The sequence below is a fragment of the Drosophila guanche genome, unplaced genomic scaffold (genome assembly GCF_900245975.1).
Source record: "Drosophila guanche unplaced genomic scaffold, DGUA_6, whole genome shotgun sequence".
NCBI classification, from domain to species: Eukaryota; Metazoa; Arthropoda; class Insecta; order Diptera; family Drosophilidae; genus Drosophila; species Drosophila guanche.
This window is the reverse complement of record NW_022995744.1, coordinates 11796665-11814096: the sequence shown is the minus strand read 5'-3', so window position 1 is coordinate 11814096 and position 17432 is coordinate 11796665. Positions and strand designations below refer to the sequence as shown.

General features: G+C 47.0%; 2 protein-coding genes across 3 annotated transcripts; one reads left to right on the top strand and one right to left on the bottom strand.

Annotated features, from left to right (window-relative positions):
- Nucleotides 1-110: 110 nt before the first annotated feature.
- LOC117580426 (DNA polymerase epsilon subunit 2) lies at nucleotides 111-14570 on the top strand. 2 transcript variants are annotated; one of them, XM_034266981.1, is made up of 3 exons: nucleotides 111-954; nucleotides 1007-1886; nucleotides 14528-14570. In XM_034266981.1, exons 1-2 carry the CDS (start codon nucleotides 249-251, stop codon nucleotides 1876-1878), a joined length of 1578 nt encoding a protein of 525 aa, XP_034122872.1. In that variant the 5' UTR covers nucleotides 111-248; the 3' UTR covers nucleotides 1879-1886; nucleotides 14528-14570. The 2 variants fall into 2 exon arrangements, with proteins under 2 accessions (XP_034122872.1, XP_034122871.1); XM_034266980.1 differs by lacking the exon at nucleotides 14528-14570 and having other exon boundaries at nucleotides 1007-1930.
- A 61-nt stretch (nucleotides 14571-14631) lies between these two features.
- On the bottom strand, nucleotides 14632-16453 carry LOC117580427 (transcription factor SPT20 homolog). Its single transcript, XM_034266982.1, has one exon. It carries the CDS (start codon nucleotides 16426-16428, stop codon nucleotides 14944-14946), a length of 1485 nt encoding a protein of 494 aa, XP_034122873.1. The 5' UTR covers nucleotides 16429-16453; the 3' UTR covers nucleotides 14632-14943.
- Between the last annotated feature and the right edge of the window lie 979 nt (nucleotides 16454-17432).

Sequence of the window (17432 nt, the reverse complement as noted above, 5' to 3'; positions counted from 1 at the left end):
GAACAAACTTGACTTTTCTAAACAATCCCATCAAAGAGAGTCCTTGCAACTATCCAATCTTAGTTACAATTGATTTATTAGTCGGACAAAATTATAGTTTCGAGATTGAAAGTCTAAAATTGGCGGCAATATTAAACAGAATATAAAAATCGAGTAATATGAGCTGTTTTTTTGGTACGTAACTGTCGGTTTCCGATTGTACAGCGCTGATCGTCTTAGTTATCGAAAAATTGGCGGACGCGGTCGACATGGACGCGGATTTAATTCCTCTTCGAAAAAGAATAACAAATATCTTTAAGCTATGCGGCTTTATGATACGCTCGGAGAACAGCACCTATCTGGCCGAGCAACTGCTGCCCTTCGATGCGGATGAGCGGGACAAATGGTTGACTGTGATCACCGAAAACCTGCAGGGGCAGAAGCTGGCGACGCCGCATGTTGAGCGGGCGGCGCTTGAAAAGGCTATTAATGAGCTGAATCGTGTGGGATTGGATGAGGGCGAGACGGTGTTCGCTCTGATTGATGCATTTACAGTGCCCCGGTATCGCTACAACACACGCATCAAGAAATTCGAGCCTGATACGACGCCGCGTCAGCTGTTGAGCGCCCCGCGCATGAAATCCGACTATATGCAGCAGCGCTATGCAATGCTGCTGCAAAAGACACTGCGCCACGATTTGTTTGCTCCGGCGGTCATCCAGGACGGCGTCGGAGCGGAGGCGCAGGCTAAAAAATTCAAACTGCAGTTTGCAGAGAATTTGCTGGCCACCAACACAATGCGGGAGGCTGTCGTATTGGGACTGCTGACCCAGCTGAAGGAGGGCAAATTCTATGTGGAAGATCCTACGGGCTCCATCGAACTCGACTTGAGTGGAGCTCGCTTTCACGCTGGATTCTTCTGTGAAGGCTGCTTTGTGCTGGCCGAGGGCCACTATTCTAATGGCGTACTGAAAGGTGTGCCAATAGGTCGCATTCAAACAGATCACTAACCGCATCTTTTTTCCAGTTGATGGCCTGGGATTTCCACCTGCTGAGCCCGCTACCAGCAGCCGCGCCTTCTTCGGCACAGCCAACACTTGGGGCGGCGAGTCCAGCAAGCTTCTGAAGTACTCCCCGCGTCTGCAAGAGCTCGAGCGCACCAATACAGAAACCACAATCGTATTTCTGTCTGATGTGCGTCTGGATCTGCCAGTGGTCACCGACAAGCTGCGCCAGCTCTTTGTCGGCTACGATTCCTGTCCGCCCCAGGCCATTGTCCTCATGGGACCATTCACGGCCAGCACCCGCAACCATCACGAAATGCGTCAGCATTTGACTGCATTGGGCAAGCTGGCAGCCGGCTGTGAGCAGCTGAAAAAGCAAACGGACTTGATTCTCGTTCCCTCCGCCGAGGATCCAACAGCTCCAAACATTCTGCCGCGGGCTCCGATACCAGAATGCCTGGCAGCGGGCCTGCTCAAGGCCTGGCCGCGCACCCAGCTGGCAACGAATCCCTGCCGGCTTCAGTATTGTACGCAACAGATCGTTGTCTGCCGGCTGGATCTCATGGCAAAGTTTTGCCGCAACACGCTGCACTTTCCCGAGGACACGTCGCAGATTGAGCAGCAATTTGCGCGAACCATTGTGTGTCAGGGACACCTCGTACCCATACATCCCATTGCCATGCCTGTGCATTGGGACTATGACCCGGCCCTGTGGCTCTATCCGCTGCCGGACCTCATAGTCATGGGTGATTCGTGTCAGAGCTTCAGTAGCAGCCAGCATGGCTGCACTGTGCTCAATACCGGCTCCTTCGTCAAGTCCAAGTTTGCCTTCAAAGTTTATATACCAGCAACGCGAACGATTGAGGACTCGGAGATACCGGACGATGTGGAGTAAACACGTATGTAAGTTGAGTTTCTGTTTTAAATATATACCCCGTTTACCTGTACTACCTACCTTTGGGTATTTTTGTTTTGTTTTTTTTTTGAAGATCTCTGGTGGTGGTGTCTACTTTTGGAACAATTAATTTATATATTATAATCCTCACATGTTGCTTGGCCAGCCTGCGCCTCTCGTTGTTTGTTACCACCCATGCGTGTTCCCTTGTTGATAAGGCGGCAAAGCCGGGCATCATCATTACCATCGTCGTCGTCGTCGTTGTCGTCGTCAGTCAGTCATCATATGCGCACAGCATGTGTTCCACAATCGTCTCCTGACTGGGCTGACGCGCCTCGCAATCTGCTTTTTACTACTTGGCCTCGTTGAGCAGGGATGTGGGGGGTTGGGTTGTCTATTATTTTTCATGACTTAAAGCCGATTTGGAAAAATATTGTTACTCTGTTGCAGAGGTTTTTCGTGGTGTGAGCCATTTAGGGTCGTAGAAATTCAATTTCCCAGACATTCACATCCTTCTCTGTGGATCTGCTACTGGTCCTCCTCCTCGTTCTCGTTCTCGGCCAGCTGAAACGGCAATTTTGATAATGCGTTTGACCTGCGGACATCGATTGGCCCCCTCGCACACACGGGTGTCACATGACCAGTTGCCGAATCGTTTTTTAAGACATCATTAGCTGGCGCTGCTGTCACAGATGGGTAGGCGTATGCCTGGGAGGGTTTTTTGTTGCCCGTGCCACATCCCATTGATGTATGATTTATGGCAATAACTTCTGGGAGAGTTGTATGCTCGCATGGCCGGCAGGTTCTTGGGATCAATTTCCTAAAATGTGTCCGCCATGAGTGTCAATCTAATTTAATGGGCGTGGTCTGCTTAGAGTGCTAAAAATGTATCTAAATTGTCTGTTTTGCCGACACGAAATCATGCTCCAGCCTTGGCCATTTATTTTGCTGTCTTTGTGCCACCCCTCCATCGAAGCGAGTTCCACAAATGTTTTTTTTTGTTGCCCTGTGACAACAATCTTGCTTCTGCTTCATTTAACTCGTACACTAGCAACTTTTAAAATTTAAATATTGTTTTGCGGTCTCTGTCTGCAGTTTGGGCTGTGGTTTGCAGTGGAGCAATAACATAAAAGCCATTTTATCTCGGCTGGTCATCAGTTTTTATGGCAGGACACCATTGACACCATTTAATTTGAAGCTTGAAGTCAAGTCGGTCGCCCCAGTGACTCGATTAAAGCATTCGCTGATGCGGAATTCTCAAATCTGTCTTCACGGCTCGGCTGCGTATTTCTGAGCTCATCAATCAATCACTCAGCCAGCACAGTCAGTCAGTTCGACTTTGGTCCAGATGGGCCTTCGAGTGGGCCCTGGTCCAATCAATGATCAAAGCAACTGGCCAACGTATACATTCCACCTTTGGGTGTCCTTTCTGGCACACATGCAATCACAAATTAAACACACAGGAGGAGCATTCATGTGCATGTCCTGTGGTTATTTGACAATTGTTAACCCATCCTCTCTGGTGGTGTTAGCATATCCTTCGTTGATTTTTCAACGCTGCCAAGTGGCCATATGCCAGACGTCCCCGCTGGAAATCCATCCAGTAATCCCTGCCTTTGGTGGTGTGACTTTCTTTGAGGTATACGATTTTTCACTGGGGTGGTTTTAATCGTTGCGGAGTATAGCGGAGAAAGAGTATTCTGAAGCGATTATGTATGCTTTAGCTTGAGGTTTTTGTTGGAAGAATATGGATTTATGGGAATTTCTGCTTAGATTTAAATGTTTATTCGATAGAACAATAGGGAAGTGATAAACCTGGACCGATCTTAGATTTATTTATTCATAAGAATAAACTATCATTTTAAGGGTATTTCTTATACATACATATATAATATAAGGAGACTCTCTCCCCTGGATCATTTTCAGCGCATATGGTCAAAGGTTTGGTCGGGCACTTTGAAACCACAACATCAACTGGAAAATCAAAAGCTCGCCTTTGTTTAAGGGGCGATGCCAAGTCTTTTGTTGTGCAGCCATTGATACTTCCAAAGGGTTTATTAACTTTTTATGAACTGCACAATGAGCTGCAACCCGCTCAAAATTTGATGGGGTTATCATTCCACAATGTTGACATACTAAAACAGTGAATGTGAGAACGAGTTGGGACACTGTAAAATCGCTTCATAAACTCCACTTGGCAGTGGCAGTGGCTCTGAAAGTGGCAGTGTGGCAACAATGTATCAGCTTAAGCCCCGGACGTGCCGCCGGACGTGTGCCAACATTTACGCCTCAATTATCAACCGCAGAGGGGTCAACACTCTGGGGGTCAGCTCATCACTTGCCATCATCAGACCAGTATAAGTAGAGTCGATAATTTGCTGGCCATAAGCTGCTCCCACACATGTCGGTCGTTCGACCACCCAGCCAGCCAGCCAGTGGCCAGGGCAGAGTCATCCCGATTGAGTCCCAAGTCAAGCCAAACCAATCCAATCCTCTCCACACGAGCCGCCCCGACACGTGCCGCCCATTAATTTACGCGTTGGCTTTATCTGCGATTTGCTTGCGCATTCTCAGCCAGGCCTGTGACTCCTGCTAAGGTCCTGCCACGTGCCAAAGTTGGCAAATCAAATGTTTTTATTATTTAAAGCGACAAACGCGACGCCGTTTTATTGTCTTCCTTGAGTCGATAACAACTGAGCCGCAACACTGCGCGACAACACGCCAGGACAAATTACAGCCTCAGCCACATCCTGACCGCCATTGTCCTCGAAATGGCTAACGAATAGCACCTTGGGGACCATCACGCGGCAACGGTGCGTCTTTTGTGTGTCGTCTTAATGGAAGCAACTGGCATGTGATAAATTTTAATTGATTTCATTTACGTCTGCTGCTTCCTTTGTCCGTGGCTCTCCAGATAAGAAGAGAGCCGCGGCCGACTCAGCGCCGCTCATTAGCCCAGGATAATTCATCGAGATAAGTCCTGAAATGTTTGACATAATTGAATTTTGTGTGTTTTTAAGCTGGTTCTTCTAATGATCCTAATGAGATTTGGACTATTACTAAGTATTTAATTATTGCTGGGGAGAATGCTAAATGAAACTTTGGTTCCTCATTGTAATAGATTTCACATTTATTAGTAACATTTTGGCACATTTTCCCCATTTTAAATACCAAGAAAATAATCTAATAACTATTTTTGGTTGCATCTTTGGAAATTGATTGCTTTTGAATATTAAAACTCTGCATAAATCACCTCAATGGGCATGACACTACCCACAGCACACGCCAGCCAACCGACAGGACTCTGCTCCTGGGCTGTCCACTGGGCCGAAAGACAAAAGCTCCTCCAGCCTTGTCAGCACAATGGCGCACCACAGGCGACATAAGCCGATTTCAGGGATATCTCTCTAGCAGGCCTCAGACTCCAGTCTCCCCCATTTCCCATTCCCACCCAAAAAATGGTTCGAAAATTATCATCAACGTACAAGTGGCTTGTACTTGTCACAGGGAAAGAGATAGACTCTCTTGCCACTTCCTGCAACCCATCCCTGTGCCGCCTCTGGACATGGCAGAAATATTTTCATTGTGTTTTCAGCAGATTTTCCAGAACGAGTTCGGGGTGTGGGGTGAGGGGTTGGGTTTGGGTTTGGGAAATTGGTTTCGTTTCGGCGCCAGAAGCTGCAATATGAAATGCGATTACCTGCGTTTGCCTATTTGTAGCTTGTCCTGCAAAACGGGGTCCGGTCCTGTACGGATCTCTGGTCTGCTCTGAATGCTAATCGACTTTTGATTGTGTGTGCGTTCAGCCGGGCGGCCATGGGACAGGGGCACACAAAAAGGTTCAAATGGTCGGGCCATAAATAGGAATTTATGTGAGATTGTTTTTGTTGTGTTGGACTGAGATTTATAGATGAGGGTGAAACCAGAGTGTTGATTGAATTTGACTATGGGAATCAGAGGGTTGGATGCGCCGGGTGTCGGGGCACGGTCACAGGTGACATCTTCCTGTCGGACGAATGACAAGTGTTAACGCCTGTTTTTTTTTTTTTGGTTGCTGCAAATATTATTTTGCACTCTGCCGCCCGTTGCCCTGTCTATTATAATTGCTAAAAAACTTAAGCTGCGTAAAATCCAAAGTTTCAATTTAACGCTCTCATGAGTTCTTGTTGGGATTTATGGACAAGGACAGCTTCCTGGACAAGTGCAGCTCGAACCCCGTACTGGCTGCAGTGCCATCTTATCTAGAGTTTTGATTGGAACGGCCATCAGCCATCCGCTCGCACCGCTCCCATTTGACACTAAGCAGATGCGGCATTGTGGCATGTGCGGCTGGGAATCCGACAGGATGTGTGTGTGTGTCTGCTCTTTCGAAATTCGACTTCGAGCGTGGAACTCTCTAAGCTGAGCATGCGCCGTGTAGGCCAGGAGGCGTACCCACGTTGAGCGCCAATGGCAAATGCCAAAATGGAGTCGCCACAATGTAGTTGAAGCGAGACAGGAAATTGATTCGAAGGGGGGCAACAGGATGGAGAGAGTGGAGAGCATGGAGCATGGGTGGCCTGCACATGATTGCACATATGTGCCGCCTGCGATTGCTGCCCAAGATTGTGTGCCCCAAAACAGATAGAGCGAGAGAGAGGATACCAAAGAGTGGGAAAGAGAGCGAGAACGGATGCAGAGAGGGAGGAGACGGCTGCCAAAAAAATGGCGACGTCCCGACGCTATCGCTTGCAGGCAACATACGTGTGTACTCGCAACAACATGTGTGATGTGTGCCCCGCCGTATGGACGCCCCTTTCCGCTACTCTCCGCTCTTTCACCCACTCTCTCTCTCTCTCTCTGCTGGATCTGGGAGCTGGGACTCGAAGCTGGCCTGGAGGCTCATCCATATGTAAGTTTCTACATACAATGCGGCGTAAATAAGCAGACTGCCGCACACAAAGAGTGTGCTCCTCCTCGGACCCCGTCTCCTCTCGGGTTCTAAGTATTTTCTGTTTTATTATAATAGATCTGGGTGGGATCGGGTGCTTGGGTTTGGGTTTGGGTTTGGCACATGCCGGAAGTGACGCTTAAGCTGAACGATTGTTGCTCAATCCCGGCAATGGCTCATCATCCTGATGGTTCTTCGACTGCCCATCAATAGCTGCCTGCGGGCGACACTGAACTGCTTCCCTCTCCGCCTTTTAGTCCGACTTTGACTTTTACTTTGACTCATAGCTTGATTTATGTTTTGTTGTCCAGATGATTGATGGATTTCCTTCTCAAGTTGACTCTCATTTGTTTGGCCATAAGTGAGGTTCACTCAACGCCCTGCCGCTTGTTTGCCAGTCAGATTACAAATTTTTGTGCATTGTTTGTGGTGCAGAAAATGTTGTAAAAAAATAAACTGCTTGAAAGCTTACTCAATTAATGTGATTTAATTCGTAATTTTCCCAGTTATGCCACAACTTATGCTTTAACTTTAACATATTTAAGCAGCAGAGAAAATCTTTTATTTTTCTCAATATTTATTTAACAAACAACTTTTTGTACTCCAACTTTTAAGAGTTTCCTTTAGCCAGCAACCTCTCTCTTTCGACTTCTTCTTAAACTCTTTCTTTGGCACGTTTTGGTAATTATTCAACCTGATTACCAGAACAGGACTCATAAAAATTTATGTTCGAGTTTTATCTGTTTTTTGGCTATTTCTTTCTGCTAAGATTTAAACAAATTTTGCGTGACTTCTCCGTGGAGTTAGTGGCGTTTATCAATTAGGGTATACGAGGTGTACGTGTGGCCATACTGGCATGGCAGACAGAAAGTCCTCGCCCACTGGAGCATAAATGATTTCAACAATATTTCACTTAAAAGATTCAAATCGCGCGCAAAGAGAGTGAGGAGCGAGGAGAGAGCGAGACAACAATGAGTGTAAGGCATAACAAGTAAAAGAGAAAATATAAATACGCATACGACAAGGGAGATGGAGACTGGGATGGGGATGGGGATGGGGAACGCACGCGACAGAAGGAAACGGATACGCTCGAAGGGGTTGCAAACAGATTCAAAATTTCCAACCACATATGACAATGCTCCACAGAGGCGCCCCAACAACGCCCCTGCATGGAGTGGCTCCTCGCGTGGAGGGCAAAAAATTCAAATTTACTTGAAAAGAGGGAACCCAACTAACAGTCGGGATTTTTTCCGCTCCTAGCGGAAGGATGTCCCGCTACCCGCGAACATGGCCATAGGGAGCGGAGAGTTAGAGAGCACGCAAGGGGATATTGTCGTCCTTATGCCAAGGGTCGTCAAGCGAGAACATTTGCATAATCAAATAATAAAAATTTGCATAATTTTATTTTTTACGATACGCATTCCACACTCTTTCCCTCTCCCTCACTCTGTGGAACTGAAGGAAACAGAAAACTTTTCAGTTTCAATTTGTGTTTTGTCTGTGCCGCGACATTATACATTATAGGCAACGTTATCGGGCCCAACCTTCTCTCCCTTACCCACTCTTTCCTTATCTGAGGGAAATTCCAGTTCCATAAACACAAAATGGTGTCAATATTTATTGGCGAACCTGTTTCTTATCTCCGACCGCGTCAAGACATTCAAATTTGCAACTTTTAACTATTAAAAAACAAACTTTTTCTCTCTCGCTTCTCTTTTGGCAGTATCTGCAAATGTTTTCATCGTAAATTTTCTTTGGCAGCACATTAATAGTTGGCCAATTGTGTGGGGAGACCTCTCAGAGTGGGGGAGTGAGTGCAGCTGATGAATGAATCGATTTGATTAGTATTGAAAACTTTTGGGATTCGCTGAAATCGTTTAAAATAATGCGGCTGTTTGAAAAAAAAGCTTTAAAAGAGAAATCTAAGTATTCAATTAAAGAAAATATAAAAACTATGTTGCTGCTTTATTCCTCTGATAAGTAAGAAAATTCCTAACTCTTTGCCACTTTGTTGCAGATTGAGATTGCATCTTTCAAAGTTCCCAAATTTCCCGAATTTGTGGTACAAAATAGAGAGTTTTGCTCCTTTTATTCCATCGACATCTGCAATTACTTATATATGAATCCATATATGCATAGCTTCTACCGCTTACACCCACTGCTCACTAAACCACAGCTCAAAATCCCAAAACCAAATATCATATGTACATATATCCCCACATTTATGGTTTATGGTGTTGTTTTTTTGTGCCAGTCAACAGTTTTTTTACCGTACACCTTTTTTTCGTAGCAAAGTCGGTGGCAAAATATTTAGCATGTCAAATGACATATTTGTGGGGTTTCTTTTTATTTTTTCTGCGTAGAGACTGTGCCAAGGATGTAACTGTCTTATGAGGTTACCCCTACTCCTTACTCTATGTGTCTCCACCACCTGGCATATGTGTGGACGTCGCTGTATTGCTGCCATTTTTGCCGTTTTGTGCTTCATTTATCACTTGCAGGGATTTCCATATACTCAGCATTTCGCCATGATATATGGCCTGGCGGAGTGCTTAACCCGGCCAGAGTTCAGACCTGAACGTTTATCCCTTGGGTAGTGTGTCACTTGTTCGATGACAAGCCACCACCCAGGCTCCAGTGCCATCTCCAGCTTCAGTTCTAGTTCCCTGTCCGCTGTCACTGTCCCCTGCTATCCTCACACATGGTGTAATTTGGATAAGTGGCCATTCTTCATTTTAATGCTCATAATTTCATAATGTGTACACCCATATGCAGGCCCGCCCGCCTCCGACTGCCCCATGGAATGGAATATTCCAAATTAAAATCATACATTAGGAGAATACAGCCATGGGTGGGGAGGAGCGAACAACATGGTCAGCGTCGTGCGTTTGCTTATGCCATTTATTTTATTTGGCGGGAATTTTTGTTTTTGCCCCTGTCCAGCGGCACCTTTCACGGAATACGAATGGGAAGCTGCTCCATCGCACATCCACACATGAATATGGAATATTCGCGATTCGTATATTTTTCCACGTTCCACGTTGTTTGGGGTCTGATTTACGAGCCATAAAAGTAAACTTAATTAAATGGTTCTTGGCTTCGCTGAATATTTATGGAGCTAGGGTTTTCAAATGGAAAAAAATCTATTGAATAAGAGAAAAGTTAAACAGAGAATAGAGCGGGATACGATCTTCTGGTGTAAATAGTGATAGAAAAGGTAAAGAATTATTGTATAAACGGACCCGTCTTACTGAACACTGCAAGATCATTCCTTAACACTTACCCAAGGGTGCTTGCTTATCCACCCTTCAATCCCTGACAGGCAACATATACAGTTCTTTATTGAAACAGACAAGAGCATTACCAACTTATTGCTTACTTCCCTTCCACTCACTTGATCCTGGCGGGGTTTCAATAAACACCCAGAAACATAAAGAAGTTGAGTAACGAATAAACGCAAGATTGGAACAACACTTAAAATCAGCTTAAACGGGAGACCGCAGCAACATTTGCACATAAATCAATTAGCACCCACGAAAAACACGCCACTTCTGGGCACGGGATCTTCTGTTGTTGGGTTGCGGCTTTTGTAAAATTAACTACCTGCTAAGTTAATTGAGCAAACAACGCGGCAGTAGCACCAGAAGCAGCAGGATAGGCACGAGGAGCTGCCATAAAAGTTGTGCATCGGTCCAACTAAAAAGTCAGTCCCGTCGCTGGCTTACAACTACGATATTAATTATGCGACCCAAAGTTATGACAGCAGAAAACAGCCGCAGAGTTTTTGGGCCCGAGAACTGGGAAACTAAAAACTGCCAACTGCCAGCGAGCGAGCGAGCGAGCGACTGCTGGAAAAGGGAAGCGCACATCATAAATTACGGCCAGGACGTGGCCATGGATGTGCAAGGATGTTGCCTCTGCTTCTGGTGCTGCTTCTGGTTATGCTCCTGGTCCCTGTAGAAGTGTCCGTCTGTCTCTCTGTGTGTTTGGCTTTGGTAAGCCGCCGCCTGTCTTTTGGGCATGGCAAACAGCTTCCATGCATCCAAAAATATTCGGAAAAATTCAATGGAGCCGACCTGCTTCTCCTGCTTTTTCTCCTCCAACTCTGGGTCTCGTGTACAGCACAAAGGTATCCTGGCACGGTACAAAATGGCTACCACATCGCACAAAAAGTGTCATGGCGCATGAAAAACTTCCTGGACTGGTGGCCGGGCCTCCCAGACTCTCGTCCTCATCCTGGACTTGGACCTGACAGAGAGCCAACGGCAACGCAACCGCAAAACAATGGCAGGCCGTGCCAGGAGTGAAGCTCCTCCGCAGTTTTCGGCAAATGAAAGTCGCATTGTCAGGCTCAATGTTTCCGGTCGGCTCATGGATGTCCTCGGATCCACTACTCCACTACTCCAGTTCTCCAGCTTCAGTCTCTGTTTCGGCCACATTCTGCTCATCCTCATGCTCAGCTGGTGTCTCCTCCTTCTACTGTGATTGTGTGGCCTGAAACAAAGCGCATCCGTTTGGCGAAAATTGAAATGACAAAGTTCAAAGTTTAAGCGGCTTGGCTGTCAGTTTTTCTGGGGCTCTTATAGTGACTCGCACTCTCTCTGGAGTCTCTGCCGAGGGACTTACGGCCCCCTGCCCTACAAAAGCTAATCGTACAACCCAACGACGCGTCGATTGCAGTGGCAGTTGAAATTAAAAACGCCTGGGAGCAAGTGGAAATTAAATTGCCTGCAGTTAAAAAACACTTTGGCAGGCCACCCCGCCACGAACACCCAACCAACAGCAGCCAACAACGAACAACAACAATGTCATAAAAGTCAGCTCCTGACACGCCTCCCCATGGGCTGCTCCCCACTCAAATATTTGCATACTTTTAAGCGCAGATGAGCAGGAATCACTCACACGCAAGGGGCTCCATTACGGGGTTCAGCATCGGAAGGTGGAGATGGGAGGCGGAGCCAAGGCCCTGGGCCCGGGTCTGCTCCAGCTGTCTGCTTTTTACTATGCTCTTGTTAACGGGTGTCTTGATTTTTCATAGATTTGTGGGTGATTCGAAAGGGAACTAGATCTACAGATCTGTAGAAGAGTCTGTGGATACAAAGCCTTGTTGCTCATCAAAAGTCTTGCTTTTTCTATGAAAATGTTGAGATAACTTTACTTCAGATATCTAATTTTTTCTGCCTCAGAAATGTTCCATCCTTAAGTGTATTTTATACTTCGACTTGCACAGTTTTCATTTACTGCCCGCTTTGTTGTTGCCTGTGCTATTATAACGGTATTTGCATTGTGTTTTAAACGTATTTGAACACGATGTCGAGCTGGTCTCGCTCTCTCTCTCTCTCTCTCTCTTTGCATTGAATGCTGATGAGGTTTGAGTGGGGAGGCCCAGGACCAGACCCAGGCCCACCGCTTACCAAATGAGCAGGCAATTTATTTACGGTCAAATTGCGAGGTTAGGCAAAAGGAGGAAAGGCAAACAAAGCGGCGCAGGTCGCTACTCGATGGGAGCACTGCTCCGGCTAGTGCTCCTGCTCCATTCGGTGGGCGTAGAAATGTGATAAATATAAAATGTGATTATGGCTGCTATTATGTAGCACCCACCATGATGATGAGGCTTATTATGTGGAGTTGCCTTTGCCAGAGTTGCGGTTGCCCTGGGCGTTGTTTTGAGTGAGTGGCTGCTGTCTTTCCGTCTGGCTGCTGACTGCCACTTGCCTCTACTTTCCGAGGTTTGTAGTACTTTTCCCAGCCGCCTCTTGTAAATGAGGAAATGTGATTTTGACGATGTGTTTGCTTTACGGCAAACTGAGTTCCATGTGAGCGCTGGGCTCTGCGCTGTGGCTTGTGGCAGACGGAGTGTACGGCGGAAGTTGTAATTGTTTTTAAAGGAAGTTGGAATTGCTCATTGGGGAAATGCATAAAATAAATCAACGGCCATTGAGTTTAAGTGCAAAATATGGAAGTGAGAAAAGAAATAAAATTAAAAAGGAATTTTCTCCGGTTCTTATAATTTGCCTTAGAAAAAGTTCTTTCGGAACTCCGTTAGCAGTACTGACTAATAATAAAGTAACATTTTGAAGATTGTCTCAAAATCTGATTTAAGGACTCTGCCAAGCAGTCATTCCAGCTCCAAACCTTTCGACCTTTGTGGCTTCCCCCAATTTCCGCAGATTCTATTCCCCAGATATGTTGCGCTTCCTCCTGGGAAACAAGGAATAGAAAAAAAAATGTCTTTATCAAGTGGCAAGCAGCGAACACAAAGCCATAAAATGCTAATCCCATCATGGGAACAATGAGCAGAGCGGATCGGAGCAGAACGTTTGCCGTTTAGCGATGCCATCAATTGATACATCAGTTGATAAGGCAGGAAGACGTCCTGGGAGAATCGTGTGGCTGTGTAGCTCTGTGGCACGGGGCTAACAGGATTTGGCCACGCTAAATCAACGCGATTCGCTGTGGCTCATTTGAGTGCCGAGGCGAGGCACAGAGCCAGAGACGCTGCCGCCGCCACCACCCAAGGAATTCGTTGCGCTTTGTAGGAATTCGCCATGCTACACATATTCGTGGCTCATGGGAACTGTGGCAAGAGCCCAACAAGGGTTGTCTCCCCTTCTCTGCCGCATGAGTGTGGAAATATTGAAATTCGAAATACATTTTTGCCAAAAACTGCACGAGCACTTGATGATGGGTTACTGGAAGTCAGCGTCTCGGCTCGTTTTTTCACTTTGCATTAAACACGGGTCACAGTGGGCCCGTCTGCAGTGAATATTTGCTAGTAAAAACTAGTAATTGAATGTGCCCGTTAATATACAAAAACGGTTTAAGTGAAGCTTAAGGTTTATTCTATTTTATTTAAATGGAAGAGTACACTTTGTGCACATACTTCGAATTTTACATTTTTGTTTATGATTAATTTTTTATTTTTTATTAATTGCTCCAGTAGTTATGATTTTTGCAAGCTTATATGCCCAAACGCACCACTGTGCGGCGTCTGGTCAGGACAACCCCGGGCAGTGCCTTACAAGGCCTCCTCCACCTTGTTCGCATTTCGGTTCCCAGACCAATATCTTCTCAGTCAGCTCATTAGCGTCGGCGTCGTAGTTTTTGTGGCCGCATCTAATTGCTGCATGCGGCTATCGCATCCCAATCCGAATCCCAGCGAACCCGCGACTTCAGCTTCACTGCGCTAACAAGTCGAACATATTCTCTACTCCACTCACATATGGCGTATGCTTTCGCCCCTGCATGTGCCCGCCACTGACTTTGGATGGTTTTTCTAAGCCTGGGAACCTATGCTTTTGGTCTGCTCTACAAAGAGGAATAATGGGTCGTGTTAGGAAGATACTTTTAGGCTAAAGGAAATAGACAGTCCTGCGATTTCTCAAAAACTAAATAGAGAATAATCATAGTTTGGTATCCAATGAGTGGAGGGAATTTTTCTCGCCGCCGATAAACATGGATGGCTCTAAGCAATATCTGATTTGATGGCTTAAAGTCTATGCAAATTCCTGCATGAGTTCCAGCATTCGAAGCAACATGAATCTAATCGGAAATATTTGATAAAACATCACGGCGACGACTTTGTTTTGGCAAATCCAATCGATCTTATCAGACAATAAACGTCAAATTAGAATTACATATTACAATAGCGTTTATTAATATTTCTTTATTTGATAAAATTGAATCGTTGGCAAAAATTGATTTAATTTATAATTTTAGCTGGACTAACTTCATTCGCATTCGATTTCCAAGAAGTAATATTTTCTACGGATCTCTGTAAGGTAAGTCAAAAAAATTCCATTAAGATTTGCATAACAATTAGATTTTTATTGAAACATTCAGCCACACATTGAATGCTAAGGTTAGCAGATCTGCAACTTATTTCTAATATTTTACAATGATTTGAACCAGAGAACCTTTCGGTTCCCGCAAAGACTGACCATTAATAGACATAGAGGGAGGGGTTAATTAAGATACAAATTGCACTACATTTAACGCTAAAGAAAACAGAAAGTCCAGGGGGAAAAACTAAAATTAATATCACAATAGAGAATGGGCATTACTGGCACAAAAACGATGACTTGTTGGGTGGATTGGGGGCAGGGTTCTTAAAAGTATCCGAAGAAATGCTTCGATCATTTGGGCACACCGCCCATCCGTCGTCCGGGTGGTGTGCCTCCAACCACATTGATAATCTCGTTGTCGCTGGACTCCTCCAGCTGCGGCTGATGGTCACTGGCCTTGTCCTGATGGGCCGTCATGTGCCTGGTGAGATGATGCCGCTCGCGGAAAGTCTCCTGGCAGACGGGGCACCTCAGCTTCTCCTCGCGCTTGCGTCGATTGGGATCGCAGGCCACCTCGCTCTTGTGGTGGGATCGCATGTGGTAGACCAGGTCGCTGGTCATCCGGAAGCTAATGTTGCACTTGGCGCACACGTTCTGTGCGGTCAGGGTGAAGGTGGAGGCCAGTGTGGGTGGGATCAGCGTGGAGAGAATGGCAGCTGCTGCCGGATTTTGCAGGGGCTGGGACACGGCAAATGGATGCGGTGGCGGCCCGAATCCCGGGTAGGCGGCGTGCAGAAAGTCCGCTGGCGGACCGGACGGTGGCGACGAGGGCGTACCCGGTCCTCCTCCTCCACCATTGGGATGGCATCCCGGTCCCGGCGGACGCGTGTAGAGAAGATGCTGCTTCAGTCGATGCTGTGCCTGTAGCGCCTGCATGGGATTCACCGCCTGGAAGGCTCCATTGAACTGGTATTCTGGCCGAAAGTTGTGGTACACAATGGGATTGGGTGGCATGGGATTGGCGACATGCGGACCCACACTTCCCACACTGCCACCGCTGTTGGTGCGCGGTGGTGGCGTCACCAGCGGCGGACTCATCGAGTGGCAGCTCAGATGATCGGGGCTCAACGGAGGTGCACCCACATCCACGGGCGACTCCAGGCGCGATGTGGTCGAAGGCGACGAGGATGTGGACAACGACGAGGAGGCCACCTTGGTAAAGGCGCTGCGCATTGGCGGCGGTGGCGATGCCGTTCCCGTGGCCTCTGGAGAATCCACCAGAGGTATGACCAGTGTGGGATCATCGTACACCCGCGGCGAGCGGATGCTCAGCTGGGGATAACGTTGACGCGCCTCCAGCAGGCTGATGTACTCCATGGCCGCCGGCGATGGTGGCTGCGAGGAAGCTCCACGCGGTGACAGATCTGTAGGATAGTGGTTCATCTGCTGTTGCTGGAGCTGCAGCTGTTGGTGGTGTTGGTGGTGCTGCTGCAGTGCCTCCTGGAGACGTGCTTGTTTCTCGGCCTGCTTCTGCTTGATGCGTTCGTCGGGCATCATCAGAAAGGCCACGTCAAAGGCGCGCTTGAGTGTGGTCTTGCCACCAGGCGGCGATGTGGGTGTCTCATTGTTGTTGTTGTTCAGATTGGAGGGCTGCTGTAGCTGGTGTTGATGTTGCTGTTGCTGCTGTGTATGGTTTTGCTGCAGATGCAGTTGCTGCTGTTGCTGGTTGTGGTGTGGCGAGGATGTGGAGATCCTCAGCTCCGTGTGCTGTGGCGGCGTGGAGCGACGCGAGCCAGGATTCGCATGCGACGGCAGGCTATCCATGAGCAAATTCATCTTCAGTTGGCTTTAAACTCGTTACGATTCTCGTTCCTCACTGGGTCTGGACTTCGTTCCGTTCCGTTCTGTTCGATTCGAATTTCCAGCTTCGACTGCTGCCCGCCCGCAATCTGTTCCTCCTTAAGTACCCGCCACTTGCCACTTTCGACTTGCAACTTGCCACCACCCGATTCAGTCCAGTTGATATTCTCGTATTCTCATATTGTCCCATTCAAATTGGGAGAACTCTCCGCACACTCGCGGCACTCGGCCCATCTGTCTGGATTCTGCACGGAGTCTGTTCAGATTCTGCCTCTGCCGGAGAGCACGCGGACACCCTTATGCCACGGCCTCTCTTTCTCTGTCTCTCTCTCACATCCTGCCTCTCTTTCGTGGCGATGCATCCCTCTCTGTCGCACTCTCAACTTCCCACTGCCTACGGTTCCCATCTGCTCTGGCCGTAGACAAACATATTCTGTGGTTTTATTGTGCTGGCCACCACAAGGCGCGCCGCCTCCTGGTTGGCTGGCGTCCGCAGCAGGGCAGGCTCATTCGAAAAAGTTTCTCATTTCATCCACATGGTATATGGAGCATAGAACAGTGGTGCAAAAGATTCCTGTTCGTATTCAATGGCTTGATTCTTTGAGAAATAATGAAAACTATAAAAAAATAGACAAATCCGGTGTTAATTGGGAATAACACCATATAGAAAATATTGGTAGAATTTCCTTTATAAAGTAGCAGGTTTCGGTTGTTTGTTTCATTTTCTGCTAACATTTTATTAAAATTGCGCATCATCGGTATCTATTCGATAATCCCCTGAATGAAAATATCGATATTTTTGATGTGTCAAGTGAATGCAGCCCTGGACCAGCTGACCTAGCCTGGTCAGTCTCTTTTCCTGCTACAAAGCTGCTGTCACAGACATTTTCAGAACCAGAGTTTCTTTGCAATTTATTTTCATTTATCATGGGAAGCATCGCCAGAGCGCAAGCTACACTCTACCGTTGCAGCTACTGCAA